Consider the following 20,221-nt stretch of genomic DNA (forward strand, 5'->3'; position numbering starts at 1 on the left):
TCCACAGAAGAGATACTTGTTGATTTATTCCCATTTTACCTTTGTTCCTTTTTAACTCCAATGAAGCCCCCCACTTTCTTACTAATAAACATGTGTAGTCTCTTGAGTATAAGTTTTTGACTTTTTATATGTCATGGACCACATTAGTAGTCTAGTAAAAGCTATGTATCACCTCAGAATAATGTTTCTAAAATGCATAAAATAAAATAAATAAGATTACAAAGGAAATCAATGATACTGAAATGGTTATAAAGACATAGAGGTGTGTTTGTGTATAGACATATTTCATAGACCCCAGGTTAAAAACACTTGCTCCAGAAGAAGGGCAGAGAAAAGAATAAAGGAAATATTACACTTTTTTCCTACTTTAATCACAAGTCACAAAGACAAAGCAACTGGGACAATTCTGTGAAGATGAACAAAAGTTGTGTGAATTATTTAAATCAGATAGAAAGAAAATGGAAAAAAAGAGAAAATCTATGATTACATTTATGCACTTACTTTTGCTCCTCATTTAAACTGAATATATCTGTACGTGGAAACAAAGGTTCAAAGTTTGATGAGTCCAGTGAGACATAAAACACCATTTAAGAAGAGCAAGTTCATTGTGTTTCCTACTATTTGTGATTTGAACACCAGGGGGCAGCACTAAAATATTCTATTATTGTTTGTTATTGATTATGCACATACTGTATACTAAGTGCCAGGTTTTATTGTTCCAGAGTATTGAATGTCCCATTGATCTCAGTGGGTAAAGATGTATGTAGAGGAAGGCAGGCATTTCTAGACCATTGTTTCTGCTTTAGCCAGAGGATGCTTTGAAAGACTCAGAAGCATTTTCCCATTCTGTGTTTGATACCGTAAGAAATCAGAATAGCACATTAACTTGATGCATTATAGTTTTTAGCTGCTGCAGACTTTGGAGTTGATAGAAATTATTTTTCCACATAGTTCTATTTTCTTTTCTGACTCTGTTTCCTAGGTACTTTGGAAAGACATGAAACAGGAGAGAGAGCAAGAGTGATTCTTAATTGTTGTGAAGATTCACAGCTTTTTAAGCCTGAGCCTTTACTTGCAGTTGCTTCAGAAACACACAAGCATAAAAATGCAGATTACAGATCCTCCAGTTCTTCCCAGCTTGGCACCCTGTCTTATCTTCCTCATGTCGAGTCTTCACCTAAGGTAAGTTAAAGCCAGATTGCTGTTTCACAAGGCCAGTCAATAATATGAGTAGTTTTTTTTAAAGTAATAACAAAACTGATTTAAAATACTGACACATCCAGAAGAATTCAAAGACTTGACCATGCCCTACATCTCATCACTTTTGCCTAGGTACTTATGGATAACTAATTGAGAAATATCTTCCTATATTTGACAATGGCATACAGTGTACACTTTCTGACCAATGAAGTTTTCTTCTCTTGTTTATGATGACTGAGCCAACTTATTGTGAATTCTGTGCAATAGACAATTTGAATACTCCTTGGTTTGGAGAAGGATGAATGTCTAAGTTCTTCAGTTTGGCTCTTGTTGTCTTTTAGCAGGGAGTATTTGTACTTGTTTCTAAATATGAGCCTTTAAAAACTTTAAGAAAAATATAGATCAAGGGATATCAAATATATCTCTGTTCTTCAATACATTTAGCATTAATGGGTTAAAATTTGGTTCCTATATTTTATTGATGCACACACATGCATATACATACATACATACATACATACATACATACATACATACACATTCCTAATATTTGTTTATATCAGCATAGGGTGGAGTCAAGCTACTAAGCAGAAATTTTGATTATAAAGATTACTCTTCTTTCTAAATAATTACCTGTTTACTGAGTTAATTAGCAGTTCAGTTAAGTTACCTTGGGATACTGGATTTATTTAACTTTCCTTGCTCCACACCTTCCAAAAAATAATCAATAAAAGAAAGAGATGGGGCAGTTAGGTGGCGCAGTGGATAGAATACCAGCCCTGGAGTCAGGAGTACCTGAGTTCAAATCCGGCCTCAGTCACTTAACACTTACTAGCTGTGTGACCCTGGGCAAGTCACTTAACTCTAATTGCCTCACTTAAAAAAAAAAAAAAGAAAGAGAGGAAAAAAAGCAAACACCATACCAAACCAACCCAAAAAGACACACAAGAAGACAGCAACAACTGTTGAATATAATGTTGACTTTTTCCACAGCAATGTGGAAATGGGCAAGCAAGGAATAATAATAGCCAATCACTGATTAATCTGAATTTTACTGTGCAAACAAATGATATGTACCATTGTATTAATATTATGTATATTTTTGATAATATTCTAGTTCTTTTATAAATGTTGTAAGCAAATATCACTTTGGCATAGTAGAAATGTCTTAAGTCTAAAATGTAACCATTTAAAGAAGGTGGGTCAATTAGAATTCTTGGCCTCCTTGGTCTTTCTGCCATAGGTGTCATATGTTTCTCCTATATCCAGCAATATGGTAGAATAGGAGTAATTCTTGCATGATTCAGTAGGAAGGGCATGGTATTTTGAGCAAGAAAATCTAGATTCCAGTTCTATCTCTGTCACTTATTACCTACTTGACCTTGGGCAAATCATTAAAGCATCTAGGCCTCAATTTCCTCATCTATAACATGAGTTGGACCAGATGACCTCTATGATCTTCTGCTCTTATGAATGCTTAGATAAATAGAAAATAAGAAGAGTTTTGCTAGTAATTTAACATTGAACATTCTCATGCCAGGAATTAGGGAGTCAGTTAAGACCCCATGTCCTGGAAAGTTCCCTTTAGTTCTTTCCCTCTTTCTTTCCTTCTTTTCTTCCTTCCTTCCTTCTTCCCTTCCCTTCCTTCCCTCCAACATTTGTCATTATAGGCATGAGATGATATCTCAAAGTTTCTTTAATTTGCATTTTCTAATCAATAATAATTTAGCATGTTTTTTTTCATATAACTATAGTTTTGATCATCAAAAAACTCCCTGTTCTTATCCTTTGACTTCTGTTAAGGGCTAAAATTCTAGCTAGTCTGTCTAAAATATCTAATGAGTGGTCGCCAATAAATTATAAGCTTTTTAGCAAGAGTTAGACTTTTAAGCATTTATTAAGGAGAATAAGAATTTGGTAAAGAGAGAGAGAAAGGCCTAGATTCCTATCTATTAAAGGGAGAGCGCATTTCTAGCCCCGCTCTCCACCAGAGTCCAAAGGAAAAAGCCCGAGACCAAGTGCCAGTCTCTTCCTTCCTCCTCTCACTAGCCCACGTCACTTCCTTTGCCAAAGAAAATACTCCTGGTCTTGCCCTCAAAGACCTTCGCTTCATGGGTGGAAAACTTCTACAGTAAGTCTCCAGCAGGTGGCGTCATTCCAATCGTTACACCACTTATCAATTGGTAAGATTCTGTTCATTTTAAAGATAGGAAGAGAGGCCCAGTCAAGTTCACAAAAGCAATGTTTTCATGATAGAGCTTCTGGAACCACAGTGTATTAGGAAACCACTTGAGGATTGTAGTGGGCTACTAGCTAAACATAATTTAGCACTGTAGTGGACAGTATATTTTAGGAATATAGCACAAATGACATTATCCTTCCTCTTTGGTTTACATTATTTTACCATATTCACTTTTTTCCCATCAAATCTGAAATGACTTAGAAGAGAGGAACAAATAACATGTCCATTGTTAAGTAGGTTATATATATATATATATTTTATTTTTTTTAGTGAGGCAATTGGGGTTAAGTGATTTGCCCAGGGTCACACAGCTAGTAAGTGTTAAGTGTCTGAGGCCGGATTCAAACTCAGGTCCTCCTGATTCCAGGGCCGGTGCTCTATCCACTGTGCCACCTAGCTGCCCCTAAGTAGGTTATATTAAAAAAAGCTAAGAAATGGACTCTATATATCTAGAAGGGGAGGAAAAAATAGAGTAAAAAATGTGGGAGTAGAGAAGAATTACTTATTCATCAAAAATACATAAAGGGGTTAGGATTTTATTAGAGAAGAAACATGGCTTTTCTCTTTTTCTATTGAGAAAGCTCATTCTTATTTATTGAGTGTTTTACTTTTAAAGAACATATCTTAGAATAACTTCAGGATGCTATAGAAATATTATTATGATAATTTAAATTTTTTTTAATTTTTTGTTTTGTTTTTGGCGAGGCAATTGGGGTTAAGTGACTTGCCCAGGGTCACACAGCTAGTAAGTGTCTGAGGCTGGATTTGAACTCAGGTCCTCCTGACTCCAGGGCCAGTGCTCTATCTACTGCACCACCTAGCTGCCCCCTAATGACCTTTTTTTTTTTTTTTTTTTTTTTAGTGAGGCAATTGGGGTTAAGTGACTTGCCCAGGGTCACACAGCTAGTAAGTGTTAAGTGTCTGAGGCGAATTTGAACTCAGGTCCTCCTGACTCCAGGGCCGGTGCTCTATCCACTGTGCCATCTAGCTGCCCCCCTAATGACCTTTTTTTTTTTTTTTTTTTTTTTTTTTTTTTTTTTAAGTGAGGCAGTTGGGGTTAAGTGACTTGCCCAGGGTCACACAGCTAGTTAAGTGTTAAGTGTCTGAGGCAGGATTTGAACTCAGGTACTCCTGACTCCAGGGCCGGTGTTCTATCCACTGCACCACCTAGCTGCCCCCAACCTAATGACCTTTTAAAAGTAATTTTCCTGTGGGTCTTGTGCTCCCCTAACATTATCTCACATTTTTTTTTTTTAAGTGAGGCAATTGGGGTTAAGTGACTTGCCCAGGGTCACACAGCTAGTAAGTGTTAAGTGTCCGAGGCCAGATTTGAACTCAGGTACTCCTGACTCCAGGGCCAGTGCTCTATCCACTGCGCCACCTAGCCACCCCATTATCTCACATTTTTGATAGCATATGTGGTCCAGGAGGTAATTGTTGCTCAATCACTTTCATCTCTGTTAGAAGAATTTTTTCCCCTGATGCTTTCATTCAATCATGTGATAGTTGTCATAGAATGGGCATTGAACTTACTAGCTATGCAATATTTGTCAAGGTGCAGTCCCTTTTTCTTTTTTTCTCCAATCAATAAAATGAGAATTATATTTTTCACACATAGAGAGGCAGCATGGGGTATTGAATAGCATAAAGACTTAGAATTAGGAAGTATTGGTTTCTAATCTCATCTGATACGCTACCATGTGACCCTGGGCAAGTCACATAACATTTTTGAAACATTTTTTTCTCATTTCTAAAATGAAGGAAGTGATCATTCCTTCTCTAAAGAGTTGTTATGAGGATGAAAGATAAGGTAGTCTATATGAAGTACTTAATAAATCTTAAAGTGCTTTGTAAATATGAACTCCAACCACAACTAATTCTACCTGATAGTGTTATCATAATAATCAAGTGAGGTTAACATATGTAAAATACTTGGTAATCATGACTTACTACACAGTCTAATTGGAAGCTAATGTTATTAATATTGTTTGTTTTTGCTGTTCTTTGTATCCGTACTTAGCACAGTGCCTGGCCCATAGAATGGGGTTCATAGCTGCTAGTTCACTTCTTGACCTACTGACATTACAAAAGTTACAAAATCCTTTGAGCACTTAATTTGTGTTAAATATCGTATTAGACATCATGAGTGATTACAAAAGAATCAGAAGATCTGGTATTCCCTGGCCTTCAAGAGTTTATTCTAGCACTTCAACTAATCTAGAAGAACTAGAATTTAAGAACACTTTTTAAAATAAATCTGTGTCGATTGCCATGCATTTTTTAAAAATCTAGAATACAAAGAAAATATAGTTCGATGAAAAAAATTTTAATTCAAAATAAAATTAAATCTACTTATTTGTCTTTAAAGTGTTTGTACAAAGAAGTATAAAAAGTTAGAGTAAAAAATTTTAAATTTTTATTAATATTTGCTTTTTCCTTCTTCATGTGGTATCCCATGTATCCCTTCTTCTTCTCCTCTCAAAGAGTGATCTGGTGACAAATAGTATCTTTTGGAAAGAAAAAAAGAAGTATAACCAGTTAATATACTGAAAAATTCTGAAAACGTGCAATGTGTAACATGTGTAGACTTACACATCCATAAAGGGATAGATTGAAGGTGTCCTTTCATATCTCTCTATTCCAAATTCTGTTTGATCTTTATAATGTTGTTACTCTGTATGTGTGTATATATACATGTATATATACATAAACATATACACACATACACATATATACATACATACACATACAGATATATACTGTTATTTTATTTATTTATTTATTTATTTTGCGGGGCAATGAGGGTTAAGTGACTTGCCCAGGGTCACACAGCTAGTAAGTGTCAAGTGTCTGAGGCCGGCTTTGAACTCGGGTCCTCCTGAATCCAGGGCCGGTGCTTTATCCACTGCGCCACCTAGCTGCCTCCTGTTATTTTATTTTTAACAGCAAATATAATTTGGGGACAATGGCAACTTAATTGTCACTTTCCCCAAGATTCTATTCCCTTTTTTTTTTTGGTGAGGCAATTGGTGTGACTTGCCCAGGGTCACACAGCTAGTAAGTGTCAAGTGTCTAAGGCCAGATTTGAACTCAGGTCCTCCTGACTCCAGGGCCGGTGCTCTTTCCACTGCACCACCTAGCTGCCCCTGATTCTATTCCCTCTTAAAAAATAGCTGGAGTGTCCGTAATTTCTATAGAAGGGGCGACTGGAATGTGGGTCACACTTATTATAGAGTTACTTAAGTATTGTTATATTGTAATATTCATTCTAATATTGAAATCCCTGGCTTAAAGGGAACCTCTTGAGGTTCTGACTTGTCCCACTTATGATGAAATGCAAAAAACCCAAACTCCAACAAAGTCATGTCCTAAGAGTAGATGTGAATCTGAGTTCCAGGAGGCAAGACACTGTGCTTCACTGAAATTTTTGTCTCTTACCGTGCACTTACCCCAGGGCTCTGTATAAAGTAGGTGCCTCACAATTTTTCGATGAATGCATTGGTTTCCAGTAGTCTAGAGTTTTGTACACAAGTTCCCACTTCTGCTTCCTTTAAGATTATGGCTCAGATTTCTTGAATCAACTTCAATTTGTCCCATCAGTCTCATCTGCTTTGGTAGCCCTGTGGAGAAAAATTCGTGCATATACACCAGATGCTCCAAAAAAGTAGCATTAAGCCTTTAGAACTTTAAACTGCCCAAAGACTTTTCAGATCCTTTGTATAGCTTTTATCTACAATGAGACAACATGTCTTCATTTTCTAGTATATTACAAAAGGGGGTAAGGGGGACCTTATTTAGTATGCATATATCTATATCTATCTATCTATTTATCTATCATCTATTTTCTATCATCAATCTATCACATACATAATGCATGCAATGCATTATGTACAGTATATCCAATATATGTACAGTATATAGACTATGTACACAGCATGTAAATTTACACATATATGTATGTTTCTGAAAGGAAAATATATAGATCTGTCTGTCTTTATATCTGTTCCTTTGAGTAAGGGATACATTTGAATTTAGATTGAGTTTTCCAAAGACAACTTGTACTTATCATTGACCTTTAACTGACCTGAGTGTGAGGTCTAAAGTTCTTTTTGGTGCCATTTGCTGAAAAGTCTTATTAAAGCATTATCCTGCTGAGCATCTTGCAAGGCAGATGGTGCACTAGTAGGCTACTGACAGAAGCTAATCTTACTATTACCTTATCAACAAGAAAAAATATAGTTATACTTGGATGCATATATGATTTTAGAGTAGAAAAAATAGGCAGAAAGAATCATACTGTAACTATGCCATTTCAGTGTTCTTGTACAATTTGGACATTGAGAACAAGGAAATTTTGATTTTGCTGTAGCAACAGATGTTTAATGTTGTAGAGAAATTGGTTGTTTTTTATTTATTTACATTGGAACATGCATTTTACTATTGACACAATGGAGTCAACAATAGTGAAATGTAATATGTTTTTAAATCATTCATTAAAACAAGTCAATGTTTTCATTTTTTGTCTCCTTTGAACTTTTTTTGAGGTAGACATCACTCATTTTTTGTTCACTTCTTCTTCTTAACTTGAAATACATTAGAAGTGTATTTTTTCTAGAGTGGAAGAAGTTTTAATGAAGCATTTTATATGCTTTTTCCCCCAAACAACTCTATATATTGTATAATGTTTGAACTGATAGAAATGATGATACTTAGAGAAGATAAAATTTACCACAGGGGTTTTCATATAGTTTTTTTTAGGCATTTAAAAATATAAACTAGCCTATATTATATCGTTAGGTTCAGTGATGTTGATTCTTTAACTTAATTTTTGACATTCACAGTATCTTTCCTGCTGGCATTTCCAAATATAGGAATAAACATCATTAATTGATGATTAGAAGGGATAAATGGCCTTCCAAGTTTTATAGCATTTTGGGACCACACTTAACTATATAATTTCACCAGATACATTTTAACTGGAAAATCATTTGTTTGGATAGTTGCCATGCATATCCAATTTTAGTCATTTTTGTTTGTGGAGATAGTTTCCCAGTGACAAATGCCACTCTCTACTTCTTGTGGAAGAATACATGAACATTCTTTTAACCTCTTCTTTATTTGAAAGGATCAAGAAAATAATGAAAAGCAGATTGCAGCTTTGTTTCTGAGACAAGCTCATTGGTCTCAGAGGTAGTGTCAAAAATCGGGTGTTTTAATGCAACGTTACATGACCAAAACGTCTGCCTATCACAGGGAAACCAGTTCGAGTATCCTAGCTTGACTTCAAAGACTTTCTTGTATATCCAAACATTTGTGGCCATGTAAATCAGAAGTCCAAAAGGAGAATGCTCGTATTTCATGGTGCTCGGCTGTTTTAATTCTTTCATTGTGTTGCACGTGCCAGTGGGGAGTGCCAATAACAGAAGGGCACTGTTCTGACTTGTGTGACAAATGTAGTTAACACAAAGATCCATATTAATGTTGTCAAGTTCCCTTGATGTATTTAAACAGATTTTAATTATTTTCAGCGTCAAAAGGCCTGAAATATATAGCTTAATAGTTCCTCAAAGAAAGCTTACTTAATGTGTGAATGTAAAACCTCTCATAAAAATGAAACTTTTATATTGGCCTTAGTCATTGACATAGGTTATTCATCAAGTCAGCAATTTGTGTGGCAAAGTGCCATTTGAATAGTGTATTGTTAGAATACTTATGGTCCACTTGACAAGGGCTCTTGCTGTAAATAGTGCAATTTGACTCCAGCTGTTAAAGAGTGGCTTTGACAGCAGCCCAATAGAATGGAGATGCTTTACTGCACCACAGAAAAATCAATATTGGGTGCTTGTTCCTAGTAACCTGCTCTTTTCTTTTCTGTAGATTTATACAAGACCATCTAGAGTTTATAGGTGGAAGTTTAAATATTATTTTAAAAGTGATTCACTTTTAGTTTCAAATTAAAACTCATGATGAATGGTACAATAGCAGAGTTTTCAAATTCAGAAGTATTAAATAAAAGGATTTCCCATCTTTGCTTCCTATTTAGTCACAATTACAGTTCAGCATTATATGGATCCTTGAGCTGGAATAGCAAAGAAATTTAGTATAAAATATGAACTTGAGCATTGTATAGTTTGTGTATTTAGCCAACACAATTATTCTTTCACTCTGATTCTCTCTCTCTCTTTTTTTTTCCCTTATCAGTTGATCGCCTGTGTACCTCCCATCAATTCTCCCTATACCCTTTTATGCATGGTAGGGTTCTTTTGTGGCGGTGCCCATAGCAACACCTACAGATGTTGACAGTCTGTAGTGTTATTGCAGGCTTTCCCAAAGCAGACTCTTGCTGCTTTTGAAGAGTTTTCTAGCAGTATTCAGTAATTTGAGGTTGCTATGATACCTGACTAGTAGCAATAGATGTTGAATCCCTGGTCGTAATTACAATAGACTACACACAAGACCTCTTAGTTGATTGGACTTCCCTCTTTGTGCCCTTATAGGCATCATTAAAAATGCAGTGATATGCCAAATAAGAAATGATAAAATAATGTTTTGGGAGTTCGTCTTCAAATCTGATGTTCAATTTTTAAAATATTTTTTTATGGTATTGGGATTTTTTAATCTACTACTCTTTGACTAGATTTGTAAAAATCCTTAATTAAGTCTTTTCCTCAACTTTTTATTTTAATTATTTTCCTACTTTCCTTGGGTAGTAAAAACTCAGTGGTATGCAGTCTAAAGTGAAGAATAGCTGGAGTGATTTCAAAGATTTGAAAAGCGAATTTCCCTTTTATGCCTATGAAAAAGGACAAAGTATAATTTATATGCTACAAATTCCTATTTTTGTCTTAGATGTCTTTTAAAGTATTTCTTCCATTACTCATCAACTCTGTAGTATTGAATTTGGAGAAGGAATTGTAATTGGAAATTTTAATTCTATTAATATTTTTTGACCTTTCGGACAGGTTCAAGGTCTATGGTATTATTTTTCATTGCCACTAGTTTTTCATAATTTCATTCTGAAAGGGTCTTTTTATTTAATTTTAAAATCCTTAATGTTTTTATTTCAAAATTAAAAAAAAAACCTAAAAAATTATACACATTTTGTTTTCCTAAACCTCCAAAGGTCTAATGCTAGTTTTTGTCTTAGATAGAAAAGACCTGTAATGCTCCTGAAAGTTCACTAGGGGAGCCAAAGGTTGGCCAGGAAGGGCTAGGGAGAATTTATTTTTAAATATTTTCCTTGAAATATGTGTCATGTTCCTAATCATTATCTGTTGTATTCTTCTAGTACAAAAGGTGTAAAGAAGAGGTAGAAAATGTCAGAAAGATTGGGCTTTGTATGTATTTTAATCAGTTCCTTTAATAGGAATTAATAATTAAAGTACTCATTTCTTTGGCTAAGAATTTCCTCATTATCATCATTATTTGGATTTTTGAGAAATATCAAATTATTTGTTCATATCAACAACATATACATATCCACCTATACAGATATGCCAATTATTTTATTTTTTATGCTCTTTTCTTTAACAAAAAATATTTTAGAGTTCCAAGTGCTTGAAAATGCATTCCAGGCAAAATGCTCCCTATAAGATCCAAATACATTTACTTATTTAGTTTAATCAAGGTGATTTTCATCAGATTATGCAAATCAAAGATATTGTAATCTGGAGGTACTAATCCATTAGCTAGTTGTCCTTAATAAATCTAGGTTGTTATTGTTTTTAAAGTAGTAGTTTAGTTATTCCTCTAAAAAATTTAAAACAACCTAGAAAACAATTATTTTTTTCTTCCATTGTGAATGAGATGTATTTCCTTCCATTCCCTAGCAAATTAAGGTCCTGCTATTTGTAGGAATAAGATGTGAATGATATTTGTAAGAATAGAGAGTAAAGTTGGTAAAACATCATATATTGAGTCAGCTGTAAAGGTTGGTTAGGTGTAGTAGGAGAGAAAAGTGGGAGAATAAAATCTTTCTTCTTGAAAGCTGGTAATATCACTTATTGACTGATTGTACCATCTGGACTCATTTGAAAAGATCCCAGTAGTAGCACTACTTTTGTACCAGTGACTTATCTTGGAACTGGTCCTAGGAGACCAACATACTCTAGAAAATAACAAGAAGCAAATCTTAGAAAAGAAAGCATTTATTTTCCTGGAATATTTTTCCATTAATTAAAAAAAAAAACATACTCTCCCTTTTCCTTTGTTCTTTGGAAGCAATTTGTTATTAATAGATCAGGACATACTAAGAAATAAATCCAAGTCATAAATCAGTCACAAACTCACAAGTAGGCTTCCTTCTTAAAACTTGAGTTTAAAGGAAATGATATATAATATTCAGCATGATTCTGGGTTTCAAAATATAATCAGAATATTTTACTCTATCCTATAGCTAATATCTGTTTGAAAATATCGGTTTTTAGTTATTACTTTGCAATCTTAAATGAAATTATTATAAAAAAAATCTTTCAATTCAGGGCTACATCACCTTTGGTATTTATTTGAATGATAATATCTATCTACAAAGAAGTTGATTTTATGATTCATCTAATGAAACTCAATATGCCTATTTTTGTCTAAGAAATATACTAATATCACTTGAAATATTTTTATGGATAACATAATATTTACATAGTACATTAAGGTTTGCAAGGCAATTTACATACCTTACCATATTTGATCCTCACATCAACCCTTGAAATAAATCCATTTATTGTTTCTCTTTTACTAATGAGTAAACTGAGGTTCAGATAGGTTAAAGTTATTATTTTTTATTTCATGTACTTACCTCTCTTGCTATCAGGAGTATAAGAGCCTCTAGGGCCCCTGTGAGCACAAAGTTTCTATGAATCTGTAGGGCTAATATATAAAATTAATTTCCTTACTTCCAGCCTCTTCCCCACTCCAAATCATTCCTTATTGCTTAATTTGATTTACTTTCAAATATGGTTCCCTATAGCCAGAAAAATAAACTCTAAACTCTGGAGATTTGTATTCTAGACCTTTCAGAACCCATGAGTTCCCTAAATTTCTGAATTTACATCACACTCTTTCCCTCCACATAAATAACACTATAGACAAACTGTTATTCTTCATCTTCTGTGCACATCTAGAGGTTTTCCATCACCATATCTTTATCTGTACTATTCTGTGTCTGGCACACCTATACCGTTTCCCTAGCTCTGCCTTCAAAATTCTATGGATCCTTCATATACCTCCTCTCTATGAAGTTTTCCCCCATCCCCTTGGTTGCATTTGATCTTGCCTGCCTTGGATAAAGAGGGATACTTCGTGCCTTTCTCATTATTTTTTGCATTATATTTGTTGAATAGTCACAGTTTCGTTATTTATATGTTGTACCTCTTTCATCCTCAATCCCACTCTTATCATAGACTGAAAGTTTTTTTTTTTAAAGCAATGGTACCATATCTATCATCTTTGTCTCTGCCCAAAAGCTTATATAATGCATTGCACATAGTAGGAAGGAACTTAGTTAATAGCTGTCAAAAGGTAGGAAAGAGATTAGAGGAGGCCCCAGTGTTAGCACTGGGCACAGGATAGGGTGTTGTTTGATAAATAATGAACGAATCTATAATGAAAGCTTATAGAAAGTGAGATTTACTCATGCTTTTAAACTTTTGTTCTGGCTCATGAAGGTAATATAATAAAATAATATGAGTGAAGATATACTAGTTGTTTAATCAGAAGACAGGATTGGGGCAGTTAGGTGGTGCGGTGGATAAAGCACCAGCCCTGGATTCAGGAGGACCTGAGTTCAAATCCCGCCTTAGCCACTTGACACTAACTGTGGACCCTGGGCAAGTCACTTAACCATCATTGCCCCGCAAAAAAAGAAGAAGAAGAAGACAGCTTCAAGGCATGGTCCCAAGATTTAGTGGATGTGTGACTAAATAAATACATTGAATCATAACAAGGATGTTGTTGGTGGTGTTTTTGTTATGTTTTGTGTTTGTTTTATTTTGGGGTGGGTTTTTATTTATTTATTTTTTGTACTCAGGGCAAGTAGAAAAAACAGACCTGTTGCCAAGGGCAAGTATTCTCTCAGTGGTGTGGGGACAGGGGGTACTACCCTTCAGAAAAACAAAGCAAAGCAAAAAAACAAAACAAACCAAAACCCCAAAGACCATGAGATCTGTTAGGGAGGCTACCTTGTAAAGAACGCTGAGATAGCAGAAGGGAGCTGGGGGAAACTTTCTCCCTTTCCAAAATCCATTTGTGAGTTATTTTCTTACTAATTAGGTGCTAATCCCTGTTGTTTGTAGATCGCTGAAGATTTTAAGTGCTATTAGATGCCCTGTGTTCAGGGCAAGGTACCAATTGTGATGCCCTAATTTTATATGTATATATAAGTGAATGTCACTTATACTCAACTTCCTCCTTTGTTAATAAGAAAATATTGTTTGTTATGTCTATCTAGGACCATGGAATAATTTGGGGAGAGAAGGGACCTTGGGAATCAATTATTTCAAACACTTCATTTTGTCTTTACATAGCCTTATTAGAATTTTAGTCCCTTGAGGGCAAAGACTATTTTTTTGTTTGTTTGTTTCTAGATCCCCAGCATCCAGTTCAATGCCTTTCACACAGTAGGAGCTTGATAAATATGTGTTGATTTGTATTGGGTAGAAACTGAGGCCTACTGAAACTTACCTGACTTTCCTATGTTACATAGGCAATATATAATAAAACTGTGATTTGAACCTAAGTCCTCTGACTCCAAGTCATGTGCTCTTTTTTTGATAGACTTAAAAATTTAAATGTTCTTTTGTTACCATTAGGAACTTGATGAATATCCACAATCATGAAAATTTCCCTATATTAAAAAAATACAGGCAAAAACAAGATCATAGAGGAAAAAATGAATTTCTACTAAATATAGCTTTAAAAAAAGGATATGACAATTTCAGCATAGTAGTTACTAAAATGTTCTGCTTATCTGTATTTACTTCTTTTGGGGGGGGGCAGGGCAATGAGGGTTAAGTGACTTGCCCAGAGTCACACAGCTAGTAAGTGTCAAGTGTTTGAGGCCGGCTTTGAACTCAGGTCCTCCTGAATCCAGGGCCAGTGCTTTATCTACTGTACCACCTACCTTCCCCATCTGTCTTTACTTCTGAACATTCTTCTGTTCACTTCTGTGTATTTCAAAAAATGTTTTATTGATTCTCTTTTCTTTCTTCCATTTTTGACATTACTATTACCACCCATCTTCTTTCCCTTGCCTTACACACACACACACACACACACACACACACACACACACACACACACACACACACACACAGAGTCCTTCTTTGTGACAGATATCCATAGTCAAGCAAATCGGATTCACATATTGGCCATGCCTGAAAATGTGTCTCATTCTATACCTCTAGTCCATCACCTGTCTGTCAAGGGGTGAGAAGCATGATTCATCATCGGTCTTCTGGAATGAAGGTTGTTCTTGAGCCATTATTAAGAAAGCATTTTAATCTGTAAAATATTATATAAATGTTATATTATTAAATTTATCTGGCAATTAGAAAACACAACTGTTTTAGGACTTAAGAGTGGTAAATTCTAATCTTGCTTCTGCTGTTAACTGACTGTAGGCCTTTGAACACCTAATTTCACCTATTTTGCCGTCACACTCTTTGTCCCTGAAAGGAAGGTATTACACCAAATGATCTCTAAGCTTTCTTCTACCTCTCTCTCTATTTTTTCTAACTATTATTATAGACATCATTTCTTCTTTTCCATTTGTTCTACATCATCTTCCCTAACTCAAATAGTACCACTGATACATGAACCAAAATTGTGGAAAGGTTCATCTTCACCATATTTTGATTATACTTACACATAAAGAGTTGTGCCCAGTAAAACAACAACAACAATAACAAAACACATCTCAGGGTTGGAGGCTAGTGGTATAGTCTTGAGTCCACCACTGCCTTTCAATTAAGTGCAAATTGCTTGGCATGGGATACTTACATGGGCCACTGGGTGCAGCAGTGCATGGAGTGCTGGAGTCAGGAAGACTCATCTTTCTGATTTCAAATCTGGCTTTAGACACTAGCTAGTTGTGTGACCCTGGGCAAGTCACTTAACCTCGTTTGCCTCAGTTTCCTCATCTGTAAAATTAACTGAAGAAGGAAATGGCAACCCCCCCCCATTATCTTTGCCAAGAAAACCCCAAAAGGGGTTACAAAAGAGTCAAACATGACTAGAAAATAACTGACAAAACAAAACAAAGGACCTAAGAGGAAGGAACCTTAGAGGGCATCTAAACCAACTCTTCTGTTTGAGAAAAGATGAAAATAAGGGCCCATGAGATGAATAAATTGACTTTCTTATGGTCACATTGGTAGCAAATGGCAGACAGAACTTGAACTCAGCTCACCAAGTCCAGTTTTTGGTCTATTATATACTGTAGCTATGTGTCTGCACCTTTATTTCCTTTATTGAAAATAAAGACCATGATATTTGTCCTCATTACCTTACATGATTGTATTGAATAAATGAAAAAAGAAACACAAAAATGCTTAGTTTTCAAAAATCCTATGCAAATGAAATATATGATTCCACTAATTAGCCATGCTTTCTTTCTATTTGCAGTGGGGGGGCATCATTATCAATTAGATAACAAACTTTAATATTTTTTTCTTACTGAAGTATACCATCTGGTAAGGCCTGAAACTTTGCTGGAAAGTGCAATTATTAAGGCTAAATATCTGCTATGTGTTATCAGCCAGTCTGGATAAGGTTGCTGGTAGATGTGTCATCCTTCATGTTTTTATTTTTTACAGCCTTCTTTAAAACTATGTGTTACTAATAATTATCTATAAAAATAATCTTGGACATTATTTTCTAACCATGCAATTGCTTCTGCATTTGCTGTGATGATACTGCCCATTGAACTCCCTGACCAAAATACCTATGGTTCAGGAATTGGTCTTGGCTTAGAGTTATTTCACTGAATTTTTCCAAGAGTAAGCTCCATAAGTTACTGTACTAGGTCTCAAATCATTGTCTGCTTCACTGCCCCTGCTAGTATACAACAGAAGGCTCATTCAGAGGTCATGACCTGACCTCTTTTGCCTTCAGCTGCTGTCATGTAATTTTCCAAGTCTACTGGTGTTTTGCCCAAGTCCTACCCTTTAACAGTATTCTTTTATTCATTTTTTTTAACTGTTTGATATATATGAAAATAATCATAAGAATAAGTTTTGTTATTTTGCAGAACAACTAACATTTTATGGATTCACCTTGTTTTATCTGTCTGCAAAATGGTATGCATTTAATTCACAGGTATATCACAAGGTTTTCCAGAGCCATGTGATACAGTCTATGAGGTTCTCAGCCACTTCATTATGCATGGATGATGCATCATATCCTCTTAAAGCTTTCATGGCCCTCTTGCGGTTATCTGATTTCTCCTCAATAAATCATTTAATAGAATTGCTTTTAATTCCCAGTTTTGGATTGTGCTAAATTTTTTTTCAGAGCTAGATTGTATAAAATTTAAAGTTTTCATTAATTGAAAATTAGGGCAGAAATTGCCAGGAGTAATGATGGGGCTTAAGGAGAGAAGAATCTTAATTGATGTTAACTTTTTGCTTTTTTATCTTTTAAGTTTCTAAATTCCAACAAACTTTCTAAATTCTAACAAACTTGATATGTACTCAAAAATATCTAAAAATAGTTGAGGTTGTAGAAGCATTTTTTTAATTTTAAAATTATCATAGTATATTGGAAGATGTGATGAGTTATAACCAGCATAGGGCAAATAGTACTTTGCTTCTGGATATTAACAAAGGGCTGTTAGGATGCTTTTTTTGCTAGTTTATTGGTATACTCCTAGTCCACATAATCAAGAGGAAAAATGACCCCTGCCCACTCTCTCTCCCACTCACAAATTGTTCCTTGTGGTACACCAGGAGCAGTTTTCTCCTAAAACTCTATTGAAAAAGTATCAAATCAACCTTCTCTCACAATGTGATTGTACTCTTGCCTCCATTATCTTGTGGCATTACTCCTACCTCAAGGTGTTTAGTTCCAGATTCTCCATCGAATGTTTTCTAGCCAGGCATCTAATTAGTACAAAGAAGTTTTATAAATGACTAGTCTGATTCCTGTGTTGTTAATGGATACCATATTCTACACTGGCAGAACTGCCAGTGTTATGACTGAAATCTATGAAGGCAGCTGAAATCTGGTACGGTTATTTGGTCATAAATCTATACAGCACACCAATAGAGATATGAATCAAACTTATCTTTTCCTTTTAGGTTAATGGTTGGAGAAACTCTAATATAATTGCAAATTAAAAACATTTACTTGTGATTTCAGTGGTTTAAAGAACTTTTATACTGAAAGAGGAGTCAAGAAGGATGCCAAGATGCTACAGATATGCATCTGTAAGATAGGGAGGATGATGGTATCCTCAACAGTAATAAGAAATTTTGGAAGAAAGGAAGGTTTGGAGAGAAAGAGTTCTGTTGTAGACCTCTTCATTGGTATGATAACCCAACCCATGGAAGCTGATGAGAGCATGAAGGGAGAGAGCATACAGTAAAAAGAGACAGTGCAGGATAGAACCTTGGATTACCCGTAGGTATTGGGTATGACAAGCATGAATATCTTCTATCCAGTTTATAGAAAATTTTGACTTCTAGACAAAGGAGTTTGGGTTTCATCCTATAGATAGTATGGAAGTTATGGGAAGTTCTGTGAAGCCATTTAAAATTCTTAATGAGAAAAGTAACAATCAAATTGATATTTTAGGCAGATAAAAAGTGGCATTATGGAGGATCAAGAAATTGGAGGTTGTTGCTTGAATCATGAGGCTATTGTAGTCATCGCAGTGGGAAGCGAAGAGTATCTGGACTGTAGAGATATAGAGAAATAGATGTATGTGTGAAAGATTTTAAAAAAGAATTGACAGGCCTTGGTTGCAGTTTGACTCACTCATATTCAATTATAACCTAGGTTTCATGCCTGGATTTGGAGGAAATGTTGATGTCACTTAGAGAAATTGGAATATGGAAAGCAGAAGTTGAATTTAGGAAAAAAAAAGATTGCAAATTTAGTTTTGAATATTATGCATTTGGTCAGAGATGGCTTTGCAAAATAAATAGAACTTGCACCTGGCTTTAAACTACCTTTATAGCATAAAGAGAAGGGAAGAATTTCCAGGAAGTCAAAGAAACACAACATTCAATTCATTTTGATTCAACAAACTCTGGGGAAACATACAGAAAAAAAAAAAAAAAACAGTCCTGGGGACGGCTAGGTGGCACAGTAGATAAAGCACTGGCCCTGGATTCAGGAGTACCTGAGTTCAAATCCGGTCTCAGACACTTGACACTTACTAGCTGTGTGTCCCTGGGCAAGTCACTTAACCCCCACTGCCCCGCAAAAAAAACAAAAACAAAAACAAAAACAACAACAACAACAAAAAAAAACAGTCCTTGCCCCCAAGAAACTTATGTTAGACTGGAAGGATATAATATACAATTCTATAATCTCATGTATAATATAAAGAAAACCATAGAGGAAGAGATGATCAGTATTTGTTAGAGAGGCAGGATGGCATAAAGGAAAGAGAACTATATGGAGAGTCTTGAGAGACTAGACTTTATATCCTGATTAGACAGTATCTGTGACCAATGAATATCACTTAAACTCTCTGAATATCAGATTATTTATTTATAAAATAGAGATATCATCCAATTGACAAGATTGTTCTGAGGACCAAGTGAGATTAAATGAAATGCTATATGAGTATAACTTTATAAATCTTCAGTTATATGTGTTATTAACGATTAATCATTGTTTAATTGTATGTAGAGGAGATAGTACCTCAGCTAAGCCTTAAAGGAACATTAAAATTCTCAGATAGAAAAGTTAGGGGCGGGGGGAATTGTCGTTTGTCCTTCGTCTTTGAAGACCAATGACATCACCAGTGATGTTTTGACTTGTGTGTGAATTGAATTGAGGCAAAGTTGTGAAGTCCTCATCCTCACTCTCTCCTCTTCAAACTTCGATGGCAGGATGAATGTCAACATGACCCTGGCATCTTCAATATCTGACCAAGCTCTATTTGAGGCATAAGTAATGGATTGTGCAAATACATGGAAGCAGGAGATAGAGTACAGAGCTCAAGGAACAGTTAATAAGTCAGTTTGGGTAGAACATAGAATTAATGAAGGGGAATAGTATAAATTACAGTTGGAAATATAGGTAGGAATTAGATTGTGGTAGGCCTTACATACTAAGCTACGGAATTTGTGTAGTCAATGAAGAGCCAGTATCAGAGCAGTCACTTCGATGTATGTTTTAGAAAGATTATTTTTGTACATGTATGAAAGATTAGAGAGAGGAGGAACCAGAAAGAGTTAGATAAATTAGGAGGCTATGACAAGATGCAATGTCTAGGCAAGATATAATCAAAGGTTGAATGAGGATGGTAGTTAATTAACTATATATTACTATAACTATATATAAGGCATGAGCACAAGCACAGAATCAAGGATGAACAAAGCTCGTGTGGTGTGGGATAAGAGGTCATCATTATTGGAGTGAAAAGGTCACTCACTCTTGGGAAGTAATAAGGGATAAGTTCAGATAAGTAAGAAAGAGGCAGTTAATGGAGACACTTGAATTGCAAGATGAGAAATTTTGATTATTTCTTGGTGTCCAGTAGAGAACCATTCCAAGTTCTTAAGCAGAGATGTGCTGTGATGAAAATATTATTTTAGGAAGCTTTGACTATAGCAT

The 20,221-nt window shown here is 35.1% G+C and overlaps 1 protein-coding gene across 1 annotated transcript in view; it reads left to right on the top strand.

Annotated features, from left to right (window-relative positions):
* WDR72 (WD repeat domain 72) overlaps positions 1–20,221 on the top strand; it is a 255,840-nt gene that overhangs the window by 77,024 nt on the left and 158,595 nt on the right. Inside the window, 1 exon segment of the mRNA XM_043980475.1 lies at positions 983–1,182. Coding sequence (XP_043836410.1) covers positions 983–1,182 — 200 coding nt within the window.

Source organism: Dromiciops gliroides, chromosome 2 (assembly GCF_019393635.1).
Source record: "Dromiciops gliroides isolate mDroGli1 chromosome 2, mDroGli1.pri, whole genome shotgun sequence".
NCBI classification, from domain to species: domain Eukaryota; kingdom Metazoa; phylum Chordata; class Mammalia; order Microbiotheria; family Microbiotheriidae; genus Dromiciops; species Dromiciops gliroides.